The sequence below is a fragment of the Panthera onca genome (genome assembly GCF_046562875.1).
Source record: "Panthera onca isolate mPanOnc1 chromosome E1 unlocalized genomic scaffold, mPanOnc1 haplotype 2 h2.Chr16_ul_8, whole genome shotgun sequence".
NCBI lineage: Eukaryota > Metazoa > Chordata > Mammalia > Carnivora > Felidae > Panthera > Panthera onca.
This window is the reverse complement of record NW_027675822.1, coordinates 110,562-133,860: the sequence shown is the minus strand read 5'-3', so window position 1 is coordinate 133,860 and position 23,299 is coordinate 110,562. Positions and strand designations below refer to the sequence as shown.

At 44.1% G+C, this 23,299-nt stretch overlaps 1 protein-coding gene and 1 long non-coding RNA gene across 7 annotated transcripts in view; one reads left to right on the top strand and one right to left on the bottom strand.

Annotated features, from left to right (window-relative positions):
- Nucleotides 1-22,396, bottom strand: part of LOC144615157 (uncharacterized) — a 50,147-nt gene extending 27,751 nt beyond the window's left edge. For 3 of the 6 annotated variants that reach the window (XM_078442003.2, XM_081794881.1, XM_081794879.1), the window contains exons 1-6: nucleotides 17,636-22,396; nucleotides 16,308-17,278; nucleotides 13,969-14,040; nucleotides 8,627-8,698; nucleotides 4,473-4,544; nucleotides 3,678-3,758 (exon numbers count right to left, since the gene is read on the bottom strand). In XM_078442003.2, the coding sequence (XP_078298129.1) occupies nucleotides 3,678-3,758; nucleotides 4,473-4,544; nucleotides 8,627-8,698; nucleotides 13,969-14,040; nucleotides 16,308-17,278; nucleotides 17,636-22,381 (6,014 nt within the window). In that variant the 5' untranslated portion in view covers nucleotides 22,382-22,396. The remainder of the gene's footprint in view (nucleotides 1-3,677; nucleotides 3,759-4,472; nucleotides 4,545-8,626; nucleotides 8,699-13,968; nucleotides 14,041-16,307; nucleotides 17,279-17,635) is intronic. The other 3 variants (XM_081794877.1, XM_081794878.1, XM_081794880.1) reach the window with 3 other exon arrangements.
- LOC144615160 (uncharacterized) lies at nucleotides 2,711-8,363 on the top strand. The gene is made up of 3 exons (XR_014137212.1): nucleotides 2,711-2,990; nucleotides 3,680-3,734; nucleotides 8,017-8,363. It is a non-coding gene; the product is annotated as an uncharacterized LOC144615160 (long non-coding RNA).
- Nucleotides 22,397-23,299: the final 903 nt, after the last annotated feature.

Here is a 23,299-nt window from a genome sequence, read left to right as displayed (position 1 = left end):
CTGAGAAGAAGCTGCCAGGATTTCCAGTACATACCAAAAAGCGATGACAATATCCTGAAGTGTGTCAACTTGTGTGGGCACGCAGCCGTCTAAAAGGAAGCAGATGCCAGTTGACTGGGGGAGCGTTAGGGCGTCAATGTGACTGCGGCTCGACTTTGCCTTCAGAGGGTGGCCACACCTACCTCAACGATATTCTCAACAATAATTCAAAAGGGGTAAGGCTTAGATTTTCCTTATTCTCCCTTAGAGCTTATGTTCTTGGCACAATACTGATGCGCCACAGACGAGCCAGCATGTGAATGTGCTCTATCCCGATAAGGTACAGCCTTTCTACATCGTAGAGTCCTTCGGCTTCTAAACTCATGGAGCTCGTACTGTTAGAAGCAATGAAGTGAATTTTTTAAAATAAGCCATCGGTCTGCACCTGTGTAGGTGAATGAAGGAGAAGCACTTTAAAGTCAGGAAAAAAAAAAGTATACTTAACATTTAGGATTATCAACCACTGTTGGTTTTCCATAATATATTTCATTCCTGATTTCATCTGAAAGAAATAGGATTATTACTACCATTCAAAAAGTGGTACCTTATTAATAAACTCTTGGCATGGCTTTGAGGTGGATTTCAGATTCAAAATAGACTTTACCACACCGCTAACGTGTTCACTCAGTGTTTATCAATAACTTAAGAGGCTTCATTCAAAAAACTTACTGAGATAGAATTACCTGAAACCCAGGGGTGTATCGAGGCCTTGTAGGGTCTGAACCTCATCTACTTTGGGAAATCCTGCCTCATCAAAACATGCAAAATTATGCGTACAGGAACTGCGAGGGTCCCTCCCAAGACTTTGGAAGGGGCCTATGTAAGTGAGAAGACCTGAAGTTTAAGCTTCAGTCAGTTCAAGATAAATCCACCTCAGCTGGGGCCCAAAAGGTTTACAAACTTATTTAATGCTGGAGAAAATATTGTTTCAACTTATAAACACCCCAGTAATTAAGTCACATAGGTAATAACGTGACTGAATTCACGGGATGGCATCTCCCTTGCGCATGCTCTCTTTCTCTCAGAATAAATAAATAAACGTTAAAAAGAAAAAAGAAAAGAAAAGTTTGGCCCCAAACAAGGAGCCCAACCTCCAATACACACTTACTGTACTGTGATAATTTTTTGGAAGTTAACTGTGAATTCGTTTTAGTAGTACAGCTCTATTCAAACCACATTGAAAGGGCGGGCCTACGCCGGCTGACTCCATCTTGTTCTGTGTCCTTCACCTTGACCACACCTCCTCCCCTTGAGTAACCCCCCCCCCCCACCTGCCTAACAGCACTCTTCCCCAGGACCCTTCCCCAGCCAATCAGCTGAGGCCACAGCCATTACCTCACCAACTGCCCCTAGGCCCCCATAAAACCTTTGTCCTTTTGAAACTGGCTCTCTCTCCCCGGTATCTCACCTCTGCATCAGTGCAGGTAGGGGATTGAGCTCGAGCTAGCTCGAATAAAGGCTCTTTTGCTTTTACATCGGACTCGGCTCCCTGGCGGTATTTGGGGATCACGAATTCTGGGCATAACACACATGACATGAGTATTAATTTATTCTCAATACCAGCTAGCTCTGGTTCTTTAATTACCTTTTTCTGTCATGTAAGATTGATGAGGGAGCATGAGGCAAGTTGAGGGCAAGATACAAGTTAGCACATGCCCCTGCCCCAGGTGGGATATGTGTGATTCTGGCTGCTCGAGGACAAAGGAAAGGAAAGAAAACAAATGGTTAACTGATAAGAGATCTCAGTCGGGCAAGATAGGAGTTTCCATCAGTTTACAAATATCTTAGTAAATTACAAGAAAAAGGCAATCTTATCAATAGCCTAATCGCCAGAAACCTACAGAATCAGCTTCCTGGAGACCCCACATCACCCCTCCATAGTGATATGGGGAACAAAGGCAAGAAGGAAATCTCAGGTAAAATTAAATTTCCTTATAACCTGCAGCCTATTGACAGATACTTGAGGCAGGCAAATAAAATATTTCTCCAGGAACTCCCTACTGTCTTAATGCTTTGCTAGACGGAAAAACAACCTTAGCTTGACAATAGCAAGGCCTCTGGTATCTTAGGAGTCCTCTTTCACATATCACAGTCCCTCTGGAGACTTCCCTTTTGACTTGACCTCCCAATTCCATAGCATATAACCTGTCACTCTTCACAACCCCAGCGCAGTTCTTTCTGCCCACGGTCCTGTCCCTGTGCTTTAATAAAATCACCTTTTTGCACCAAAGACATGTTCAAGAATTCTTTCTTGGCCGTCGGCTCCCGACTCCCCACCATCTCCCCAAAACTTCATCAAGATGAACGTGGAAACTCAACACAAGCAAGTTGTTGCCTTTTCCACAACAAATCTTTTCTATTCCACAACCATCCCCTACTTTGTCACCCCCTAGCTCGTTACCCTGCTGCACTGATGCCAGCATGGCTCACATACGTTTTCCCATCAACGGCCATCTTTTTCTCCTTCCAGTATGAAAGATTCTTGGGGACAGTCCCTGTGTATTCTTTGTACCCCCAGTACTTAGTACACTGTCGACATAGAGTGCGCGTGGCACTGAGTGTTTTTCAATGAATTCATTCATTGTTATCAACGGATTCCACCCTATTTTGTCCTGTATTGCCTACCTAACTATGAAATTCAGATTCTTCGAAGAGACTCTCGGTGTTATAAGATGCTTAGTAGAGGTGGTGAGTTTTAAGACATTATATTGACACCACTAAAACCTCTTGGTGGAGAAACTCAATGAGCCCGTTCTCTGGCATGCCGGCAAAACAAAAAACTGACCCTCAGTATTCTTTCCCCAAGTTAGGCATCAGCAAATTAATGAGAGGAGAGAGGAGGCCCCTGCTCTTGGGCACCCGCAGGAACTTACTCCAGCTCCGGACACACCGTAAACACTTTCATCTAACGGAAGATAAGTTGTGAAATCGGATTTCTGAACCACAAGACAGTAAGACAGTCTTTTCCAGCGTCTGCTTTAGAGGAGGGTCTTCAACCTTGAGTCTAAAAATCCCCCTCAGGCCACTGAACATGTCCAGTATGATTTGCTTTTTTACAGAGAAATCACAGAATTTTCCGGCTGAAAGGGAATAACATACTTCTTAATTGAAGAGTGGTCAGGAAAGAAAACACATGGAGAGCAGTGCCCTGTGGCAGGCATTCAGGAGTTCTTTCTGCTTTCCTGATGGCTCAAGAAGCACCCACACCTTTTGCTGCCTGGAAAACTCTGTGCTAAACTTAGTTCTTTGAAGTTCTCTTTTGCATAGGAAACTTGCACATGAGCAGGAATCAAAGTTAAATTCAAAAGTGGATTTCAAGGACCATGCACACCTTGGGGAAGCATCACTGTCACGAATTCCCATGATAATACTGACTTGGGTGTTACTTGCTTGGGGCTTTCATTGCCCACACAAAGCTGGGTACGAGGGAGGGCAGAGAGTGCCATTTAGGAGTTAAGACAAGTCTCTTGGCCTCTTTGTACCTTAGTTTCCTCATTTGAAAAAAAAAAATGGATTTTAAGACCTACTTTCCAGAATTCATACTGGGTTTATTAACACACACCTAACCAATCACTGTATGATATTTTTACATGTAGTTTTTTTTTTTTTTACATGTATTCATTTTCTATTTCACTTACAGCTTGTGTAAAAACGGCATTCCATGCCAGGCCTGAAATGTTCCAAAGCTCAGTTCGGTGAGTAAATTGCAACCAAGATTTCTACACACACACACACACACACAAAAACAAGACAAACAAAGAGAAAAAAAAGATATTCTTTCAGAATATTTATCCTTTGGCAGTGATTCTAATTTATAGATAATGAAACATAACCACAATACTCTCTCCATACACTAAAGAAATCTCACTAGGAAAGATACTTGCCTTTTTAAAAAAATATTTGCATGAAAGATTTATACTTTCATGTTTATACATGTGGTGCATTAGATACAAATCAGTAAATGCTCAATAAATACTTGTGTTAAGTAAGTATTTTTTTCTAGAGAAGTAAGTTTATTTCTCTAGAAAAACGTTTCACAACTTTAGCACTGTTGAGATTTATGGTTGGATAATCTTTGTTATGGGGGGGGGGTGCTGCCCTGTGAACTGTAGGGTGTGACAGCAGCCCTGGCCTCCACCCACTAGATGCCAGGAGCACATCTACAGTCTGACAATCAAAAATGTCTCCAGACACTACCAAGTGTCACCTGGATGCAAAATCACCCTGGCAGAGAACTGCTGCTCTAGAACGATTCACTCTGATCTCTATAATAACTCTCACACCAAACTTTGCCACAGACAAAAAAGATTTGCTACATAATTTTAGTAGCTTTCGACTAATAAAGGTTCATTCATTCCAAATGAATAACAAAGAGGTTTACAATTAAGTTTAATACAAATTCCAAATATAATGAAATTATATTTGTAACTTACATAAACTTCAAAAAAGGTAGTGATTCAAATGTACGTCTTTCAATAGATTGTATTTTATTGCAGGATAAATCTCTAGGAAAAGGAAAAGGAAAATATTGCCTCAATTAGCTATAAGATATCTAATTAGTAGGATGGTAGTATTGAATAAGTAGCTTTTGGCTAAACTCTGAGTATTAGGAATTGTTAATTGAACCTTCCAGAGCCCCTAACCCTGTCCTCACCTTTCTTAAGAGTCTCACCTTTGTGATCTTCATACATAAAATATACAACTATAGATCTTGATAGATCTTGGAAGTAATGTTTCCTGAGAGCAGAAGAATTGATTAAATGACTTTTTGTGGCCTCATCAATTTCTAAATTATGAGCTCAAAGTTGTGATCGCCACATATAATTTCTTTTTTTTTTTTTTTTCAACGTTTATTTATTTTTGGGACAGAGAGAGACAGAGCATGAACGGGGGAGGGACAGAGAGAGAGGGAGACACAGAATCGGAAACAGGCTCCAGGCTCCGAGCCATCAGCCCAGAGCCTGACGCGGGGCTCGAACTCACGGACCGTGAGATCGTGACCTGGCTGAAGTCGGACGCTTAACCGACTGCGCCACCCAGGCGCCCCTATAATTTCTAACATTAAAAGGGATATTCTCACATTAGCACACCTTCCTGGTTTAGTTCTACTTCTTGACACCAAGTCAATACCAGAAGAGGTAAAAGATACCTTTTCATTTAACTTGAAAAGAAGTTACTCCTCTAATCAATACCTAACTTTGAACGAACTCAGAATTATATTATCATATTAATAGAAATTTATTTTTGGTTGTACGTTGCCTAAACGGTCTATGAATTTATCAATTGCTTCAGCTGCAAGTGGGGCCAACAAAAAAACAACACGGTCCTGGATTTTTATTTGGAAACACCCATTCTTGATTATGGTTGACCCTCTTATTTCCATGGATTTCAGCCGAGTCCCTCACTTTCCACCTACATGGGTACCACCATCTTCTGACTGGCATTTTCATCTCTGGTCTCTCCCATTCTAATCTATACTGCACACAGTCACCAGATTAATTCTCCAGGAGTGGTTCTCAAATATCAGAGTCACTTGGGAACTTACTCAAGATGCAAATTCTCAGCTCTACTCTGGACTGAGTGAATCAGGAACTGTGGAGGTGGAACCTGTGTTCTGACAAGGCCTCCCGGTGACCCTGGTGCAGTCTAAAGTTTGTCCTAGAGCACTGCTGTGATAACACGGTAGCGTGGCATATTATCCAAGGCCTTCAAAATCCTAAATCCGGCTCTAGTTTCCTACTCTACAGATACCAAAGAAATTTCTCCTGCATTTTGCCTTTCACTCACTCTATCTTGCAAGCATATTCTTCCCAAGATGTCTATCTGATGATACGTCATAGCCATTCAAGGTTCTGTTCAAACAGTATTTCTCTAGTAACTTCCCTGATCCAACTTGAAGTCTTCCCCCCCTCTTCTGTGTTCCAAAAACAACTTATACTTCTCATTGCCCAAATCCATTTCTTCCCCTCCCCCTCTCCTCCTCCTCCTTCTTCTCCTTCTTTTAATTTTTTAAAGTAGACTCCACGCCCAACCTGGGGCTTGAACTCACGACCCTGAGATCAAGAGTCGCATGCTCTACTGACTCAGCCGGTCAGGTGCCCCAATTTCTTCTTAATATAGTTATTCTGGCATTCCATTTCCTCTGGGCATAAACTCCATGAAAGTATGGACTAGTCTTGCTCATCTGCGTTGTCTACTGTGTTTAAAACTGATGCATGGACAAAGAACAAACTCAAATATTTATAAAATAAATTAACAGCTGGGTAGTGAGTAGAAGGAGCAAAACGACTGAAAAGAAATGTGGTTTTACGACTTTGTGGCTCCCTCTTCTGCACTTTGTCAGTGCTTCATCATCCATTTAGTGCTTAGGCATTATGGTTTAAGCTTCTGTTTATTTTCCCTGTGAAATCATGAGTTCCTACAAGGGTGGGAAGCCTGTCTTAACCATCTGCGTGCCTATGGTACTGGGCATAGGGCCTGTCACATTCTTTTTTAGGTTTTGATTCACATTTTTTTTGAATGAATGAATGAGAACACTTCACCTGACATGAAATAATTGGCTTACAAAGTACCTCATAGTAGAAATAATGAAAGGCCCTATCCATTGCGCAGTTTGTCTCTTTTGGTTTTCTCCAAACTGTGTTTGTAACGTTTGGAGCCCAGATGGCAGAGGTAGCCAAGAAGACCAATACAAAGTGGTTGTCCCCTAAGACTTGGAAGGTTTGATAATTTGAAGGGCTATTTTTAGTGTCATATGAGATTCTTTTTACTCACTACCCTTAAGCCTTCCACATTTGCAAGAAGAATCTATTTTCTAAAGCACATCATTAATAAGGATTAATGAGGGGTGCCTGGATGGCTTAGTCGATTGAGCATCTGACTTCGTTCGGTTCAGGTCATGATCTCACTGCTCATGAATTCGAGCCCCGCATCAGGCTCTGGGCCAACAGCTCAGAGACTGAAGCCCGCTTCGGATTCTGTGTCTCCCTCTCTCTCTGTGCCTACCCTGCTCATACTCTGTCTCTCTCTCTCTCTCTCTCAAAAATAAATAAACATTAAAAAATTTTTTTAAAAAGGATTAATGAAATACACAGCTTTGCATGGCATGGACAAAGAATAAACACTGAACCTCCATAGCAAAGAACATTAGTATCTCTGTATGTCTAATGTACAGAGATATATGCAAACATTTCTTCCTTGACAATGAGGCTGGAGAGATGTTTATTCTGTAATTAGCGAAGTTAGAGGCATTTCTGATGTTTGTTTAGTGTAAACATTTCTAACTATACCACTTAACCATCATTATATTTTTAAAGATTTCATTTTTTTTAAGTAATCTCTATACCTAACATGGGGCTCTAACCTACAACCTCGAGATCAAGAGTTGCAGACTCTAATGACTGAGACAGCCACGTGCCCCTTAGCCATCATTTTTTTAATGTTTATTTATTTTTGAGAGAGACAGAGCATGAGTGGGGGAGGGGCAGAGAGAGAGGGAGACAGAATCTGAAACAGGCTCCGGGCTCTGAGCTGTCAGCACAGAGCCCGACACGGGGCTCAAACCCACAAACTGTGAGATCACGACCTGAGTCAAAGTCGGACGCCCAACCAACTGAGCCACCCAGGAGCCCCAACCCCTTAACCATCATTTTAAACATCTATTTTTATGGTGGCATAAGAATTTCCACACTGATCACAGGAATCTACTCCTGAAGCCAAGTGCACATTGTATGTTAGCTAACTTAACAATAAATGACATAAAAAATAATAATAAAAAAATAAACTAATAAAATTTCCCACACTGAAATCCTTAATCTCTTAATAATTTAATATGTACTTGGTAATACTGCTTACATAATTCACCTGCTTAGTTAAATATTTAATATTTAAATATTTAATTTAGATTAAATTATTTAAAAATTCTGGGTTAATGGCATTCAAATTAATGTAAGTGTTCTATATTTTCTTGTCTTGTAGGTGACAATTTGAGGTTAACTTCAATTCCTCTCATTTTACTAAGCCAACTTTTTCAAACCTTTTCTGTAAAGGCCAGACAGTAAATATTTTAGGCTTTGCAGGCCATATACGGTCTCTGTCACATATTCTCTGTTTCTTTCTCTTCTTTTCTCTTTTACAGCCCTTTAAGAACATGAAAATCATTCTGAACTCATAGGTTGTATCAAGACAGACCATACACAGGATTTGATCCATGGGCCATAAATAATAAATATAAATAAAAGCAGATGGTATATGAACACTTACATAACAAGGTTCATATGGGTGTCCATAATTGCTCAGACTTCATTACCCCTTTTCCTCTACAACTGAAGGGCTTTTTCCTATATCTTGTCTATAAAATTAAAAAGTTGAAAATGCATAGGAGGTATTTAATGCTAGAGATGGGCTGGGTCCCCACAGACTTACAGAGTTATAGAATTTAATAGAGAGAATTATAGAATTCCACTATAGAGAATTATAGAATTCTACTGTTAGAAGAAATTGTTGCAATTACCCAATTTGAACCCTGTATTTTTTAATAAATAATATAACTAAAAACTCATAATAAATGATGAACTGATTAACTTACAAATACTGGAGGGATAGCAGGCCTTCAAATGTGTCTTTATGTAATTCGGTCAGATAATTGTCCCTGAGAATTCTGCAAAATGAAAAGGTCATTTCTGGGTCAAAATGCAAAAATAACTACAACTATTTGCTACACAGGACCGCTAGATGTGAGAGAAACCTGGGTAATGGTGCCACCAAATACACTAATTCTTATTTAATGTAGGGATGGTGATCTCTGCTGTTTGATTCAAATCTTTTCTTCTCACATACTCCTTTGTCTCTCCCTCTCTCTCTCTCTCTCTCTCTCTCTCTCTCTCTCTCTCTCTCACACACACACACACACACACACACACACACACACACCCCTATCCACTCTTCACACCAAAATGTACATTTAATGCCTACTCTCTGGATCACAAAATCTCTGTTAGAACCCAGCCCTGAGTGGCAAAAACATGGACAGAACTGCCACTTCCTCCTCTCTTTTCCCAAATTTTATTGTGGAAGCCCTATTTATAACCATATCAGTGCTACAAGTAAAGCCATCTAATTTTTTTCCCCATCTAAAAAATATCTGTGAGAACTAAAAATGTGCATAAAATGCACATAACATAAATGCTCAGTTTAATAAGTATAGAGTAAATACCCGTGTAACACTATTTGTTCATTCTACTGTTGGTGGATACTAGATTTTTCTAATTTTTAGTTATTATAAACAGTGCTGCTTTGGACATTTTTCTGTTTATATCCTAGTACACATTTGCCTAAGTTTCTCCAGGATTTAACAGGGGTACAAAATTGTCTTCCTAAGAGGTTGTGCTATTTCAAGCTGGCAGATTGAAACATGCCAAGTCTCTACCAAACTCCAAACTCCACCAAAGTCCCTAAGGATGATTAGAAAAGATACAATTAGAAAATCCACAACCTTAGCTCAAAGCCAAGGGAGTAGCTCTACAAACACTCCCCACCAGAAATGCCTTGGAGCCACCTACAGGGTGATTAGCTGGGATACTGCAGTAGGACCAAGGACAGCACATCAACCCCACATCCTTCCTCCTTGGATCTGGCAGCAAAGGGTGTTTTCTTCCAGGCAGGAGCCATTGGTGTTAGAAGGGGGCAGGGTCCCAGAACCCTGGAGGAAGGGTATACACTCTGACTAGCCATTAGAAGTCACCTCCCACCTCTTCTTTAACTCTCAGGGGGACCTGTCACCAATAACAAGCCCCGTGGTTCATTTCACCTCTTCCTTAGGACCAGAAAACAGAAGCAAGTCAAATCTCAACTACAAAGATAAATTGCACTCAGGAATGACCAAATGGAGTGAGAAAGCCAATTCTATTCAGGACAGAAAATAAAAAACAAATATAACAGCTTATAGTCAATGACACAGTTAACAGAGAAAACACAAAAGGATTTGAGAATACCAACATTAATGGGGCACCTGCGTGGCTCAGTCGGTTAAGCATCCGACTTCGGCTCAGGTTGCAGTCCATGGGTTCAAGCCCTGCACTGGGCTCTGTGCTGAAGCTCAGAGCCTGGAGCCTGCTTCCGATTCTGTGTCTCCCTCTCTCTCTGCCCCTCCCCAACTTGCACTCTGTCTCTCACTCTCTCTCTCTCTCAAAACTAAACAGTATACAAAATTTAGAATGGCATCATTAATATATCCTCAGACAGAGGTAAACAGTACATCTAATAAAAAGAACCAACTCAAGATTATATGAATGAAAAGTATTATCATTAGTAAAAAACTCAGTCTATGAGCAGCAGAAACGGTCGTTGAATAAATTAGAAAACTTGAGAGATCTGGCCACTGATTTCTTACCAATACTTGAAATTCTATGTATTTATTATATTTACATATTTGTTTTTATATTATATATTTGTAAACCCCTTGACAAGTGGGATATTTGGTCAGTTTTGTTCTTGGGCTTATATCCCTGGCATGTAAAACAGTTCCTGGGACATAGGAGATGCTCCATAAATATTTGTTGAATGAATTCAGAAAGTGACAGGTATCAATTTGCAAATATACTACTTTTAATTAAAACAAATCATTCATTTATCATCATTTATGAGAATAAGTACAACTTCACAGGAAAACAAATGTCTTTCTCCACCTCCGCCCCAATTTGTGACTCAATCTTTTGAGACAAGAACCTTTTGAGAATTTCATAAAAGCTATGGAATGGACCCTTTCCCTAGAAAACTGCACTTTCTTGAATACGTGCAAAGGTGTGCATGCGATTTCAATTTGCAGACCATCCCTTTAGGGCTCAGGTCCGTGAATAGAATGGACTGAATTTGTGGGTGCCAAACTTGGATGGGAAATAGAATCACATCTCTATTTTCACAAACCTCTAACTAGAATTAGCATTTCCTTCCATTATGAATGTAGGCAACAAACCACAGATTAGTGTAGTTAATTTGGTCCCCAGCAGAAATCAGATATTTTCATATCACATATTTGGCGTGGATATCTCAAAATATCATTTATTCTCATCAGTACCTTGAAGTTATAATAGTTAGTAGGCGTACCATTATATTTTGTTATTTAATATTCTAACAGAAGCAGATTTATTGCTATATCACTAATCTTTTTAAAAAATTTTTGAAAACTCTATTTCCACATAATTTCCTTTTCCTATATATTTTAACTTATTATACATTTGAAAACATTATCCCAAGAACATAAGCTTCTGCAGATCATCAATACATATATAGAAGGGTGCCTGGGTGGCTCAGTCTGTTAAGTGTCCAACTTCAGCTCAGGTCATGATCTCACGGTTCGTGGGTTCGAGCCCCACATTGGGCTCTCTGCTGACAGATCAGAGCCTGGAGCCTGCTTCCAATTCTGTGTCTCCCTCTCTTTCTGCCCCTCCCCTGTTCATGCTCTGTCTCTCAGCAATAAATAAATGTTGAAAAAAATTTTTTTTAAAATTTGATATATAGAAAAAAAGGTTAAAAATCCTGCCCCAGGGGACTATTGACCCATAGTTAAAAACTTCTGTCTTACAAGGCATAACCCTCAAGCTGAATTAGAAATCATCAAATCTTGGGGCACCTGGGTGGCTCAGTTGCTTAAGTGTCTGACTTCGGCTCAAGTCATCATTTCACAGTTTGTGGGGTCGAGCCCCACATCAGGCTCTGTGCTGACAGCTCGGAGCCTAGAGCCTGCTTTGGACTCTGTGTCTCCCTCTCTCTCTGCCCCTTCCCTGCTCACTCACTCTCTCTCTCTCTCTCTCTCTCTCTCAAAAATAAATAAACATTTAAAAATTTTTTAAGAATCATCAAATCTTACCAGATTCATCTTCTAGTATATAAACTACCAAATACACGCTTTTCAAAAAATATTTTTTTAATTTCAGTTTATTTTTTTTAATAGGTAATATATATTTGCATGGCTCAGAATTCCAAAGGTATATAATACACAATTCAAAGTTTTTCTCCTACCCCTGTCCCTCAGCCTACCCACTCTCTCCACTCTCTCTTGTTCCTTGTGCCAAATTACTTTCATTTTTCTTACAAGTTTGGGAAATAAGATCTCCAAGTTAGATACTATCATGAGAAAATATAAACTATATATAGTATTTAAGAAATTCATAAAATTCATAAGAAAACAACTACCTTGTTCTACCATTTGTCCCTTACCAGTAAGGTTATCAGACTAAGGGGCAGGGGGGAATCTACTTTAGGGGGATCATAATCCCTACATTTAGATTACTATGACTGTTATGTCTTTTATTATTAATTCAGAAGTCATTTATGACTTATCTACCCAAGTTGAACTAATGATATGACACACAATCTGTCATGAAAAATGCCAGTCAGTTACTTTGAGTATAATATTGTTTCCAAAATTACTTGTGTCTACACTGACTTTTTCTACAAATCAATTTAAAAAAAAGATAACAACAAAATTGGCAAAGGACAGAAAATTCAGACAAGAAACACAAATGCCCAGGAAACATACAGAGATATTTAAATGTATACGTAATCAGAAAAATTCAAATTCAGAAGGGACCCATTTTATTCACCCACCAGATCAGCCAAGAAATGGAGAATATCCAAGAGTGGGAGGGTAGGAGGAAATGAATGCTGTCATGGTGTATGGATTGGTGTGTAAATTGGCACACCTTTTTTGAGGGCAATTAAAATTGTATATATCGACATCGTCTTCATCCCAACAGTTCCATTTCCAGGGATCTATTCTACAGAAATACCCACCCACGTACACAAAGATGCATGTATGAGGTGGTCCATGCAGCAATGCATGTAATAAGAAAACTGGACACAGCCTAAACATCCATCAGGAGGGGAATTACTAAATCGTAATACACTCATACTATGGAATATTATGCAGCAGCTTGCATGGATGGGGTAACCCTCTATGTACTGGAAGAAAAAAAGTCTAAGACATACCACGAAGCAAAAGAATCGAGTTGTAGGATGTTACAATTTATGTAAAAAAAAGATAAGAAACTCACACAACAAACCTATTTTGCTGTAAATATGTATGTAGGCAAATGCATGGAAAAAGGTCTGGAAGGATATATACTAAATCCAGAGTAGTGGCTATCCCAGCAGTGGGGGGATTAGAACATAAGGCAGGTGTTCACTAGATCTGTTATTTCATCAAAAAAATTTTTTTTAATGTTTATTTATTTTTGAGACAGAGAGAGAGAGGGAATGAATGAGCAGGAGAGGGGCAGAGAGAGAGGGAGACAGAATCCGAAGCAGGCTCCAGGCTCTGAGCTGTCAACACAGAGCCCAACGTGGGGCTTGAACCCACGAACCGTTGAGATTATGACCTGAGCCGAAGTTGGACACTTAACCGAATAAGCCCCCCAGGTCCCCCTGTTATTTCATTTTTATATATTGAGACTATAATCACGTATTCCTTGTATAATGGAAAATAAGTTGAAATTGATTCTAATTTTAAAGGGAACCTGCCAAATTTAATTTTTAAAATAAACACAGATGGGGCGCCTGGGTGGCTCAGTCGGTTAAGCGGCCGACTTCAGCTCAGGTCATGATCTCGCGGTCCGTGAGTTCGAGCCCTGCGTCGGGCTCTGTGCTGACAGCTCAGAGCCTGGAGCCTGTTTCAGATTCTCTGTCTCCCTCTCTCTGACCCTCCCCCGTTCATGCTCTGTCTCTCTCTGTTTCAAAAATAAATAAACGTTAAAAAAAAAATTAACACAGAATTGCAATCGGTAGAGGTCGAGTTGGGATATGGAAGGGGAAACACCTTTCCTCAGAGCTACTGACTTCAAAGTTCTGGACCAAGAAGGACCTTAGAATGCAGTTAGTTTTTTTTTTTGTTTTTTTTTTTTTTGTATTCGTATTTGGAGAGAATATACTCACAGTTTCTCAGCCCAACGGTATCCCTTCCATACATTTTCATCAATGTGAGAAATAGAGTTTCCTTGGAAATTTCTGTGAAGAAACACAGTTCAGATCCTTGAATAGGTAGGAAAGGAATGAACAGAATAAATAAAAGAATCACTGGCAACCTTGTGGGGAATATTCCAATGCAGTAAATGCCAACTTTCTAATTTCCGCGGCTATCAGCATCCCAGGTGGTGCAATTAATAAAGAGATAGCGTGGGGCCACTGGCACAAACAAGCCAGCTCCTTAGAACCTGAACTTCCTATTTGTTCCATTCCTTGGGTAGATAACGCCTGTTAATTACTCTGGAGATAAGTATTTTTTTTCCCCAAATCACTTATGTGTCTAAAATGGTTCCTTCCACAAATCAATGAGAAAATAATAATTCAACGAAAAAAATGGTAAAAAATTTACCATTATCAGCAAACAAATGTAAAGAAGCCCTCTACTGAAACCTCTCTAGGTGTTAGAAGGATAAGGGAAGTTAGAAATTAGAATAACTAACATGGAAAGATTTCTTAGACATATTGTATAGGGAAAAGCAACAAATCACTGGGCAAGGAATTAAAAAGTATCCCCTCATTAGGAAATTAGGAAAAAATGCAAAGGAAAGAGATGGGAAGGAAGGACACACACCAAAAAGGTGACAGGAGTTATCTTATGAGTGGTAGGGAGGGTGGGGTGGGATTTTCACGTTTTATCCTCTATACCTGTGACATTAAAAACAAAAAAAAGTATCCATGATAATTCATGTATCCATGAATTACACATGTTTAAGAGAAGCTATTAAATGCCTGAGGTTCAGTTTCAACCGCTAACTCTGCGTATGACTTTGAATCTTTACCTTTAGTTTTGTCCTCTTCCCTCAGCAACAGCTTACCTGGTCAGTTTATATACACATTTTTTTCAGGGGAGTCAGGAATAAATTCAAAACAGATACCCATCTGCCCATGTGCCTGGTGGACATTTCCAGTCAACCTGAAGCCTTCTGGTTGCTCTGTGTTCCCTGGTAAAAGATGCCTCAACTTCCATCATTCTCCTTATCTGGGACAGAAGTTTCAGAGTAATATCTGAGTTTTCTCTTTCCCGTGCACACCCCACCCGCGACTGTCATCAGTTAGTCTATCTTGTCACTTCCTCCTTTGCAGTGCTCTCAAGGCTTTTCTTTCTACTCTTTTCAGCCACTCTGAGTCGGCCCCTTGTTACTTTATTCCCAGGTTTTGTTAGAACATTCTATCTGGTCTCGCTGGATCAAGCTCTCCTCTCCAGATCGGCCTATATGGGGAACTGAAAATAATCCTGTTTCAGCGTTCTGTATATCTCATGCTTGAAAACTTTCAATGGCTCTCTATAACTCAGAATCTAACGTTCAAACCTCTCTAGCTGATAGTCAAGGTTTCTCGTAATTGGATCTTTAACTGCTTAACCTAATTCTTAATTCCTGATCATTCCTGCAGCCGTGCCTTTGCCTAGACTTATACCCATTTTTTCTCTATTTAACACATCAGAGCCACTCTTTAAGTCTCAGCTAAAGCGTTAGCTTATCCATGCAGCTCTCCCTGACCTCCATACCCCGCTGATTACAGAGTCTGCTGAATTCCAACACCCATGGTACCTCTTTTAGTACTTAATTACATGCCACCTCCCTTTTTATGACCATTTCCTTTCTTCCCACCTGTCATTTCATGTTCTGAAGACGATTTCATCCTAGTGTGGCGCCCATAGTACTTACTCTTGGGTTGGGCCCAAACTGAGTACTGTATGTGGAAGGCCGGGCGTCAAAGATGAGGTCTGGGGAATCAAAATAATAACAGCGAACACTCATATTTCGCCAGGCACTGATCCAAGTGCTTCATATGTATTACCTCATCTAGATCTCACCATAATCCCATGAGATGGTAACTATCATAATTTCCATTTCACAGAAAAGGAAACTGAGTCACAAAGCTAATAGATGACAGACCTCGGCCCAAACGCAGGCAATCTAGTTCCAGAATCTCTACTCTTCACTACTCTGTTGTATCCTATTATAGAGGATGGAGCAAAAATGGGAGAGTAGAGGTTAAGGAATGAAATAATGGGGCTAAAAATTGGATAAGGAAAAAGAATAAGGACAATTACAAGTAAAAGATTGCAGAAGGGCGAACAGTAGTAAAAAGGAAAATGAAGATAAGGGATAGTTGACAAAGAAAAGGTAAAAACAGAAAGTCAGTCAACGTGGTTGGGGAGATGAGGAAGGCCCAGGGCGACATTGAGGAAGAGACTGCCATGTCAAGCAGGAGGCAGAGAACAAACAAGTAAAGGCGATTCTTACAAGATGGTGAAGGTGCCGTTGTAGGTGTCGGGCTCCAGCACGGGCACTCTGCGGAGCCTCTGCTGTGGGCTGAGACCAACACACGACAGTGTCTCCTCTTTGCAGGTACAGCGCTCACATATTTTGAGGTCTGTGGTGGCATTCTGTTCTGGTTGCCAAGTTAAAGTTGTGTATGCCTTTTCTGAGGTATACTTTACAAAATGCACCACAGGATGTTCAGTTGTTGGAGGAAAACCTGTCTCAAATGACTCTGGTTGCTGACTTACAGGAATTTCTAGGTCCATAGGTGGAACCGTGACTTCAGTCAGGTTTCGATGTTGACTCTGAACCTGTTTTGGATGTGCAAGTGTCACCTCAAGGTCCTTTGGGGGAGGAGTTGTAGTCTTCTTCAGGGTTGTCGAATGTTCAGCCTCTGTAATAGGTTCTGGAGTTATAGTAAGCTCCACATGACGAAATGGGATGATGGGTGATGCTGGATGCTGACCTTGATCCTTACTTGGAGTTGGAACTGTCACTTCCTGCTGGAATGGATATTGAACTACAACCTCCTTAGGTGGCTCTGGAGGCTGAGTTGGGGTGTCTCGCATGGTTGGAGAAGGTTCAGTCTCCACACTGGATCCTGCAGTTACAGTAAGTTCCAGGTCCATAGGTGGAACTGTGACTTCAGTCAGGTTTGGATGCTGACTCTGAACCTGCTCTGGATGTGCAAGTGTCACCTCAAGGTCCTTTGGAGGAGGAGCTGTAGTCTCCTTCACGGGTGTAGAATGTTCAGCCTCTGTAGTAGGTTCTGGAGTTATGGTAAGCCCCAAGTCCACACGATGAGCTGTGACACTGGGCAATGTTGGTTGCTGACCTTGATCCTTACTTGGAGTAGGAACTGTCACTTCCTGTTGGGACGGATACTGAACAACCTCCTTAGGTGGCTCTGGAGGCTGGGTTGGGGTCTCTTGCATGGTTAGAGAAGGTTCAGTCTCTGTAGTGGATTCTGGAGTTACGGTAAGCCCTGGGTCCAAAGGTTTAACTGTGACTTTAGTTAAGGTTGGATGCTGAATGTGCTCTGAATGTGGAAATGTCACCTCAAGGTCCTTTGGAGGAGCGGTAGTCTGCTGCAGGGCTGAGGAATGTTTAACATCCGTAGTGGGTTCTGTAGTTACAGTAAGCACCAAGTCCAAAGGCTGAACTGTTACATTAGGTGACGATGGATGACGAGCTTGATCCAGACCTGGAGTTGGAACTGTCACCTCCTGAAACAGTGGAGGCTGAACTACAACCTCCTTAGGTGGCTCTGAAGGGTGACCTGGGATCTCTTGCGTGGTTGAAGTTTCAACCTCTGTAGTGGGTTCTGGAGTTATGGTCAGTTCCAGGTCTAAAGGCTGAACTCTGACTTCAGTCAAATTTGGATGCTGAGCCTGGACCTGCTCTGGATGTGGAGGTGTCACCTCAGTGTCCTCTGGAGGAGCTAGAGTCTGCTGCATGATTGTAGACTGCTCAGCCTCCACAGTAGGTTCTGGAGTTACAGTAAGCTCCAGGTCAGCAGGCTGAACAGTAACATTGGGCAAGTTTGGATGCTGAGCTTGCTCTTGTCCTAGAGGTGGAACTGTCACCTCATTATGGACTGGAGGTTGTGCTACAACCTCCTCAGGTGGCTCTGGAGGCTGAACTGGGGCCTCCTGCTGGGCTGGAGGAGTTTCTGCCTCCTTAGAGGGCTCCGGAGGTTGAGTTGGAGACTGCTGCAGAATTGGAGATGGTTCTACCTTCTCAGGGGCCTCTGAAGGCTGAGCTTGTACCTCCTGTTGTGTTAGAGAAGGTTCTATCTCCTTAAGTGGCTCGAGAGGTAGAGATAGGGTTTCCTGCTGGACTGGAGATGGTTCCACCTTCTCAGGAGGGTCTGAAGGCTGAGGTGGGGCCTCCTGCTGTGTGGAAGGTTCTACCTCCTTAGGGGGCTCAGGGGATACAACTGGGGCTCCCTGCTGAGTTGGAAAAGATTCTGCCTCATTACCGGGCTCTGAAGGCTGAGCTGGGGGCTCCTGAGGTGTGGGAGAAGGTTCCACCTCCTTAGGGGGCTCAGGGGATATAGCTGGGGACTCCTGGAGGACTGGAAACTGAGCTGGGGCCACCTGCTGGGTTGGGGACTCTGCCTCATTAGGGGGCTCTGAAGGCTGAGCTGGGGCCTCCTGCAGTGTGGGAGAAGGTTCTACCTCCTTAGGGGGCTCAGGAGATACAGCTGGGGCCTGCTGGGGGACAGGAGACTGAACCAGGGCCTCCTGCGGGGTTGGAGAAGATTCTGCCTCATTAGGGGGCTCTGAAGGCTGAGCTGGGACTTCCTGCTGAACTGGAGATGGTTCTACCTTCTCAGGAGGCTCTGAAGGCTGAGCTGGGGCCAGCTGGGGGACTACAGACTGAGCTGGGGCCTCCTGTTGGCCTGAAGCAGGGTCCACAGCCTTAGGGGGGTCTGGAGTCTGAGCTAGGACCTCTTGTTGGCCTGGAGAAGACTCATCTTCAGGGGACTCTGGAGACTGGGAAAGATGCTTGGACTGAGCTGGAGCAAATTCAACTTTCTCAGGGGGAATAGGAGATTGAGCAGGGACATCCTGCTGCACTGGAAGATGTTTAACCTCCTTAGTTGCCTGGGGACTTAGGAAAATCCTCAGATCCACAGGTTTACCTGTGATATTAGGCAACACTGGATGCTGATCTTCACCTGGACCTGGAGGTGAGAATGTCACCTCATGCTGTACTGGAGACTGAGCTACAACATCTGTAGAGGACCCTGGAGGCTGAGCTGGATGCTCATACTGAACTGGAAAAGACTCGACCCCCTCATTGGGCTTTGGTTGCTGAGCTGGGACCTCTTGCTGGATTGGAGAAGGTTCTATACTTGCAACAGGCACTTGAGGCAGAGCTGAGCTCTCCTGCTGGCTTGGAGAAAGTTCAATTTCCTCAGGAAAATCTTCGGGTGGAGTTGAGACTTCATGCTGGACTGGAGAAGATTCCACATTTTCAGGGGCGGCTGGATGCTGATGTGGGACCTCCTGCTGGATTGGAGAAGGTTCCAACTGCTCAGGGGACACTGCAGACTGAGCTGAGGCCTCTTCTCGGAGTGGAGAAGCTTCAACCTCATTAGTGGATTCTGAGGTCATGGTAACTGAGGAATCCACAGGTTTAACAGTGACATTAGGCAACAGCAGGAGCTGAGCTTGATTCTGACCTTGAGGAAAAACTGTTACCACCTGATGCTCTGGAGAGTGAGCTGGGGCCTCCTGTTGGGTTGGAGAAGGTTCAACCTCACCAGAAGGCTCTGGATGTTGAGCTGTGGCTTCCTGTTGAGTGGCAGAAGGGTTAATTTCCTCAGAGGTCTGTGGATGCTGACTTGGGGCCTCCTGATAGGTTGCAGGTTTAACTTCCCCAAGGGGATTTGGATGCTGAGTTGTGGCCTTTGACTGGGCTGGAGAAGGCTCAGTCCCCTCAAGGGGCTCTGGATACTGAGTTGGGGTCTCTGGTTGGGTTGGAAAAGGCTCACCCTCCTCTGATGCCTGAGGATACTGAGCTGGAGCCTCCTGCTGGGTTGAAGATTCAACCTCCTCAGGGGTCTGTGGATGCTGAGCTGGGGACTCCTCCTGGGTTGTAGGTGGTTCACTCCCCTCGGAGGCCTGTGGGTGCTGACCCTGGCCCTCCTCCTGGAGAGGGGAAGGTTCACCCTCTTCCTGGGCCTCTGGAAGCTGAGTCGGGGCCTCCTCCTGGGTTGAGGATGATTCACCCTCCTCAGGGGCCTGTGATTGCTGAGCTAGGGCCTCCTGCTGGGTTGTAGAAGGTTCAACTTCTCCAGGATATTCTGGATACTGAACTGGGGTCTCCTGCTGTGTTGGAAGTTTCTCCTGTGTGGTAGATTCTGGAGATTGCGTTGGAGTCTCCTGTTGGACTGGCAAAGATTCAACCTCAGGGGACTGTGGAGGCAGAGTTGGGGCTTCATGCTGGGTTTCAAAAGGTTCCACATTAAGAGGCACTGAGGGCTGAGCTATAGTCTCGTGCCGAACTGCAGAAGGTCCCACCTCTGTAGTGGGTTCTGCAGTCATGGTAAGCTGCACATCTGGAGGTTTCACACTGACATTGGGCAGGTTTAAATGTTGATCATGGTAGTGACCTGGAGGTGAAACTGTCATCTTATGATGCCATAGAGGTTGAGCTGGGTGCTCCTGCTGGGTTGGAGAAGGTTCCACCTCCCTGGAAGGCAGCTCTGGAGGCTGAGCTGGTTGCTCTTGCAGGGTTGCAGAAGATTCTATCTCCCCTGGAGACTGAGCTGGAGTCTCCTGCTGGGTTGAAGATTCTGCCTCATTAAGGAGCTCTGCAAGCTGAGCTAAGGCCTCCTCCTGGGTTGGAGAAAGTTCAGCTTCTCCAAAACGGTCTGGAAGCTGAGCTGGGGGTTCCTGTTTGCTTAGAGAAGGCTTACCTTCCTCAGGAGGCACTGAAGGCTGAGCTGGGGTCTCCTGCTGCCTTAGAGAAGGATCAATCACCCCAGGAGGCTCGGAAGGCTGACCTGGGGTCTCCTGCTCACTTGAAGGCTCAACCTCCTCTGGAGGCTTACCCGAGGTCTCTTGCTGGGTTAGAGAAAGTTCTGCTTCCTCAGTATGTTCAAGAGGCTGAGGTGGGGCCTCTTGCTGGGCTATAGAAGATTCAACACCTTTATCAGGCCCTGGAGTTGTGGTAAATTCCACATCTAAAGGCTTACCTATAACCCTGGGAAACATTAAATAATCTGGATACTGACCTAGAGGTAGAGATGTCACCTCATCACTTACTGCAAGTTGAGTTAAATACTCGATAGGGAACTCTGGAACTAGAGTTGGGGCCTCCTGCTGGACTGGGGTAGGTTCAACCTCCTCGAGGCGCTCTGCAGGCTGAGGAGGGGCCTCCTGCTGGACTGGGGTAGGTTCAACCTCCTCGAGGCGCTCTGCAGGCTGAGCAGGGGCCTCCTGCTGGACTGGGGTAGGTCCAGCCTCCTCAGGGTGCTCCGCAGGCTGAGTTAGAGTTATGGTAAGATCCAGAGGTTTAACAGTGACATTGGGGAAGCTTGGCTTCTGAGCTTCACTCTGACTTGGAGATAGCACATTTACTTCATGATGTGCTAACAGTTGAGATATGATGTCCTTAGATGGCTCTGGAGGCTGAGCAGGGGCCTCCTGGGGGGTTGGAGAAGGTTCCACTTCCTCGGGGGCCTCTGTAGGGTGAGCTGAGGCTTCCTGCTGGACTGAAGAAGGTTCGACCTCTTCAGGGGTACTTGAAGGCTCAGCTGGGGCTTCTTGTGGGTTTGCTGAATTTCCATCCTTAAGGGACTCTGGACGCTGAGATGGAGCCTCCTGCTCAAGTAGAGATGGTTCTGTCTCTTCAGAGGGCTCTGGATGCTGAGCCTGAGCCTCCCCTTGGGGCAAAAAAGATTCAGCTTCCTCAGGGGACTCTAGATGATGTGGGGTCTTCTGCAAGGGTGGAGGAATTTCAGCCTCCTCAGAGAAGTTTGGAAGTTGATCTGGTCCCCCTGGGAAACCCATAGGTAGGTTCTCCTCAGGATACAGGAGACCCATATTGGAATCAAATGACTGGTGATCTTCGGCCTGATCTAAACCTACAGTTTTAGTCTTACTTTTGAGATGAGGAGGCGGAGCTATGGTCTGATTCTGATCCCAACCTGGCACTGGAACCACCTCTGGGAGCCTTTGATGCTGGGTTAGCTGGTCATTCAGATCCTCATCTGGCCCTGGGGGTAGTTCTCCAAACGAATCCGTGTCCAGCAATGGAACCAAAGTCTCGGTCAACTCCTTAGGCGGGGCCAACATCTGGGCTGGAGCAGAGGACCCCAGGTAATTAAAGCCCCCCGGCTCAGCTGGGGGTGTAAGTGCCTGGGGCGATTCGGGCGGGGGATCAGAGGAGTGAGAAGACCAGGGCTCAGCCGCCTCCAGGGGGTCGGAAGTCAGCTGGGCAGGGTCCAGGGCCCACTCCGGAGGCTGAGCTGCCTGGACCAGCAGCCACAATGGTTGCCACATAAAGAGAAGCAGTGGGGCCAACAGGCGCAGCCGGGACATGACACGCGGAGGCTCCGGGGTGCAGCGACCCAGGCGAGTGGGGTACTGGCGCTGGGCCCTGAGCGGGAGCCAAACCATTATGGCAGCCCCATGATGCGCACGCGCAGTTAGCAACTGTGCGCCCTCCCCGCCCACGTCCCACCCTTTATTTATGATGTCTTTATTTACGCCACCTTTATTAGCTCCCTGGAGATGGGCTCCGCACCAGCAGAGCGGGCCCTTTTCCCAGAATCACTTGGGGCCCAGGCCTCCCTCCACCCTGCAAAGGCCACCACTCCCCCCCCACTCCCCCCCTCCCCCCTCCCCCCCCCCTCCCCGGCCCGGGGCTGCTCACAGCAAGGTAGTACTTGGACTCAGATCTGGGTGGCCCCGCACTCCCGCAGCTCTGAGGGGTGGAAGGGTGGGGGAGTGGAGCAGAGCTTCCAAGGAAGCCACAGGACCTGGCATCCTGGGAAATTAAAAAATGCTAGTCCAGCTCTAGCAATTTGAACTCTTGCTCTTCAAAGCTTAAATCCGAGAGACGTTCTTCCTCCCCCTGGCCATACTGCTGCCAAGAAAAGTAGCTGACCTGCAAAATAAGCACCAGTTAGGGCGATGGGGAGGAGAACACACTTCACAGTCAGATATTCTAAAATGTTGCCATTTCCTCTAAATTCTCAATACCCATGGCTGATTATTAATTCACCACGCTGTTAGATGGGGGCCTACCACTGAATCTGCGATGGCCCCTAAATGTCTGTAGGAGGAGTTTGGGGGGAGTGCTAAGCAATTCATTCTGGGAAAGAGGGCCGGAAACCAATTCTAGCCCTTTATTTACACTGGGTGGGAAAACTTCCCCCATCTCATCTTGACTGGACATAGCCATTGATCTAGAAAAAGTAACAAGGCCACTTTTCAGAGGTCCACTCTGTGCGCCCA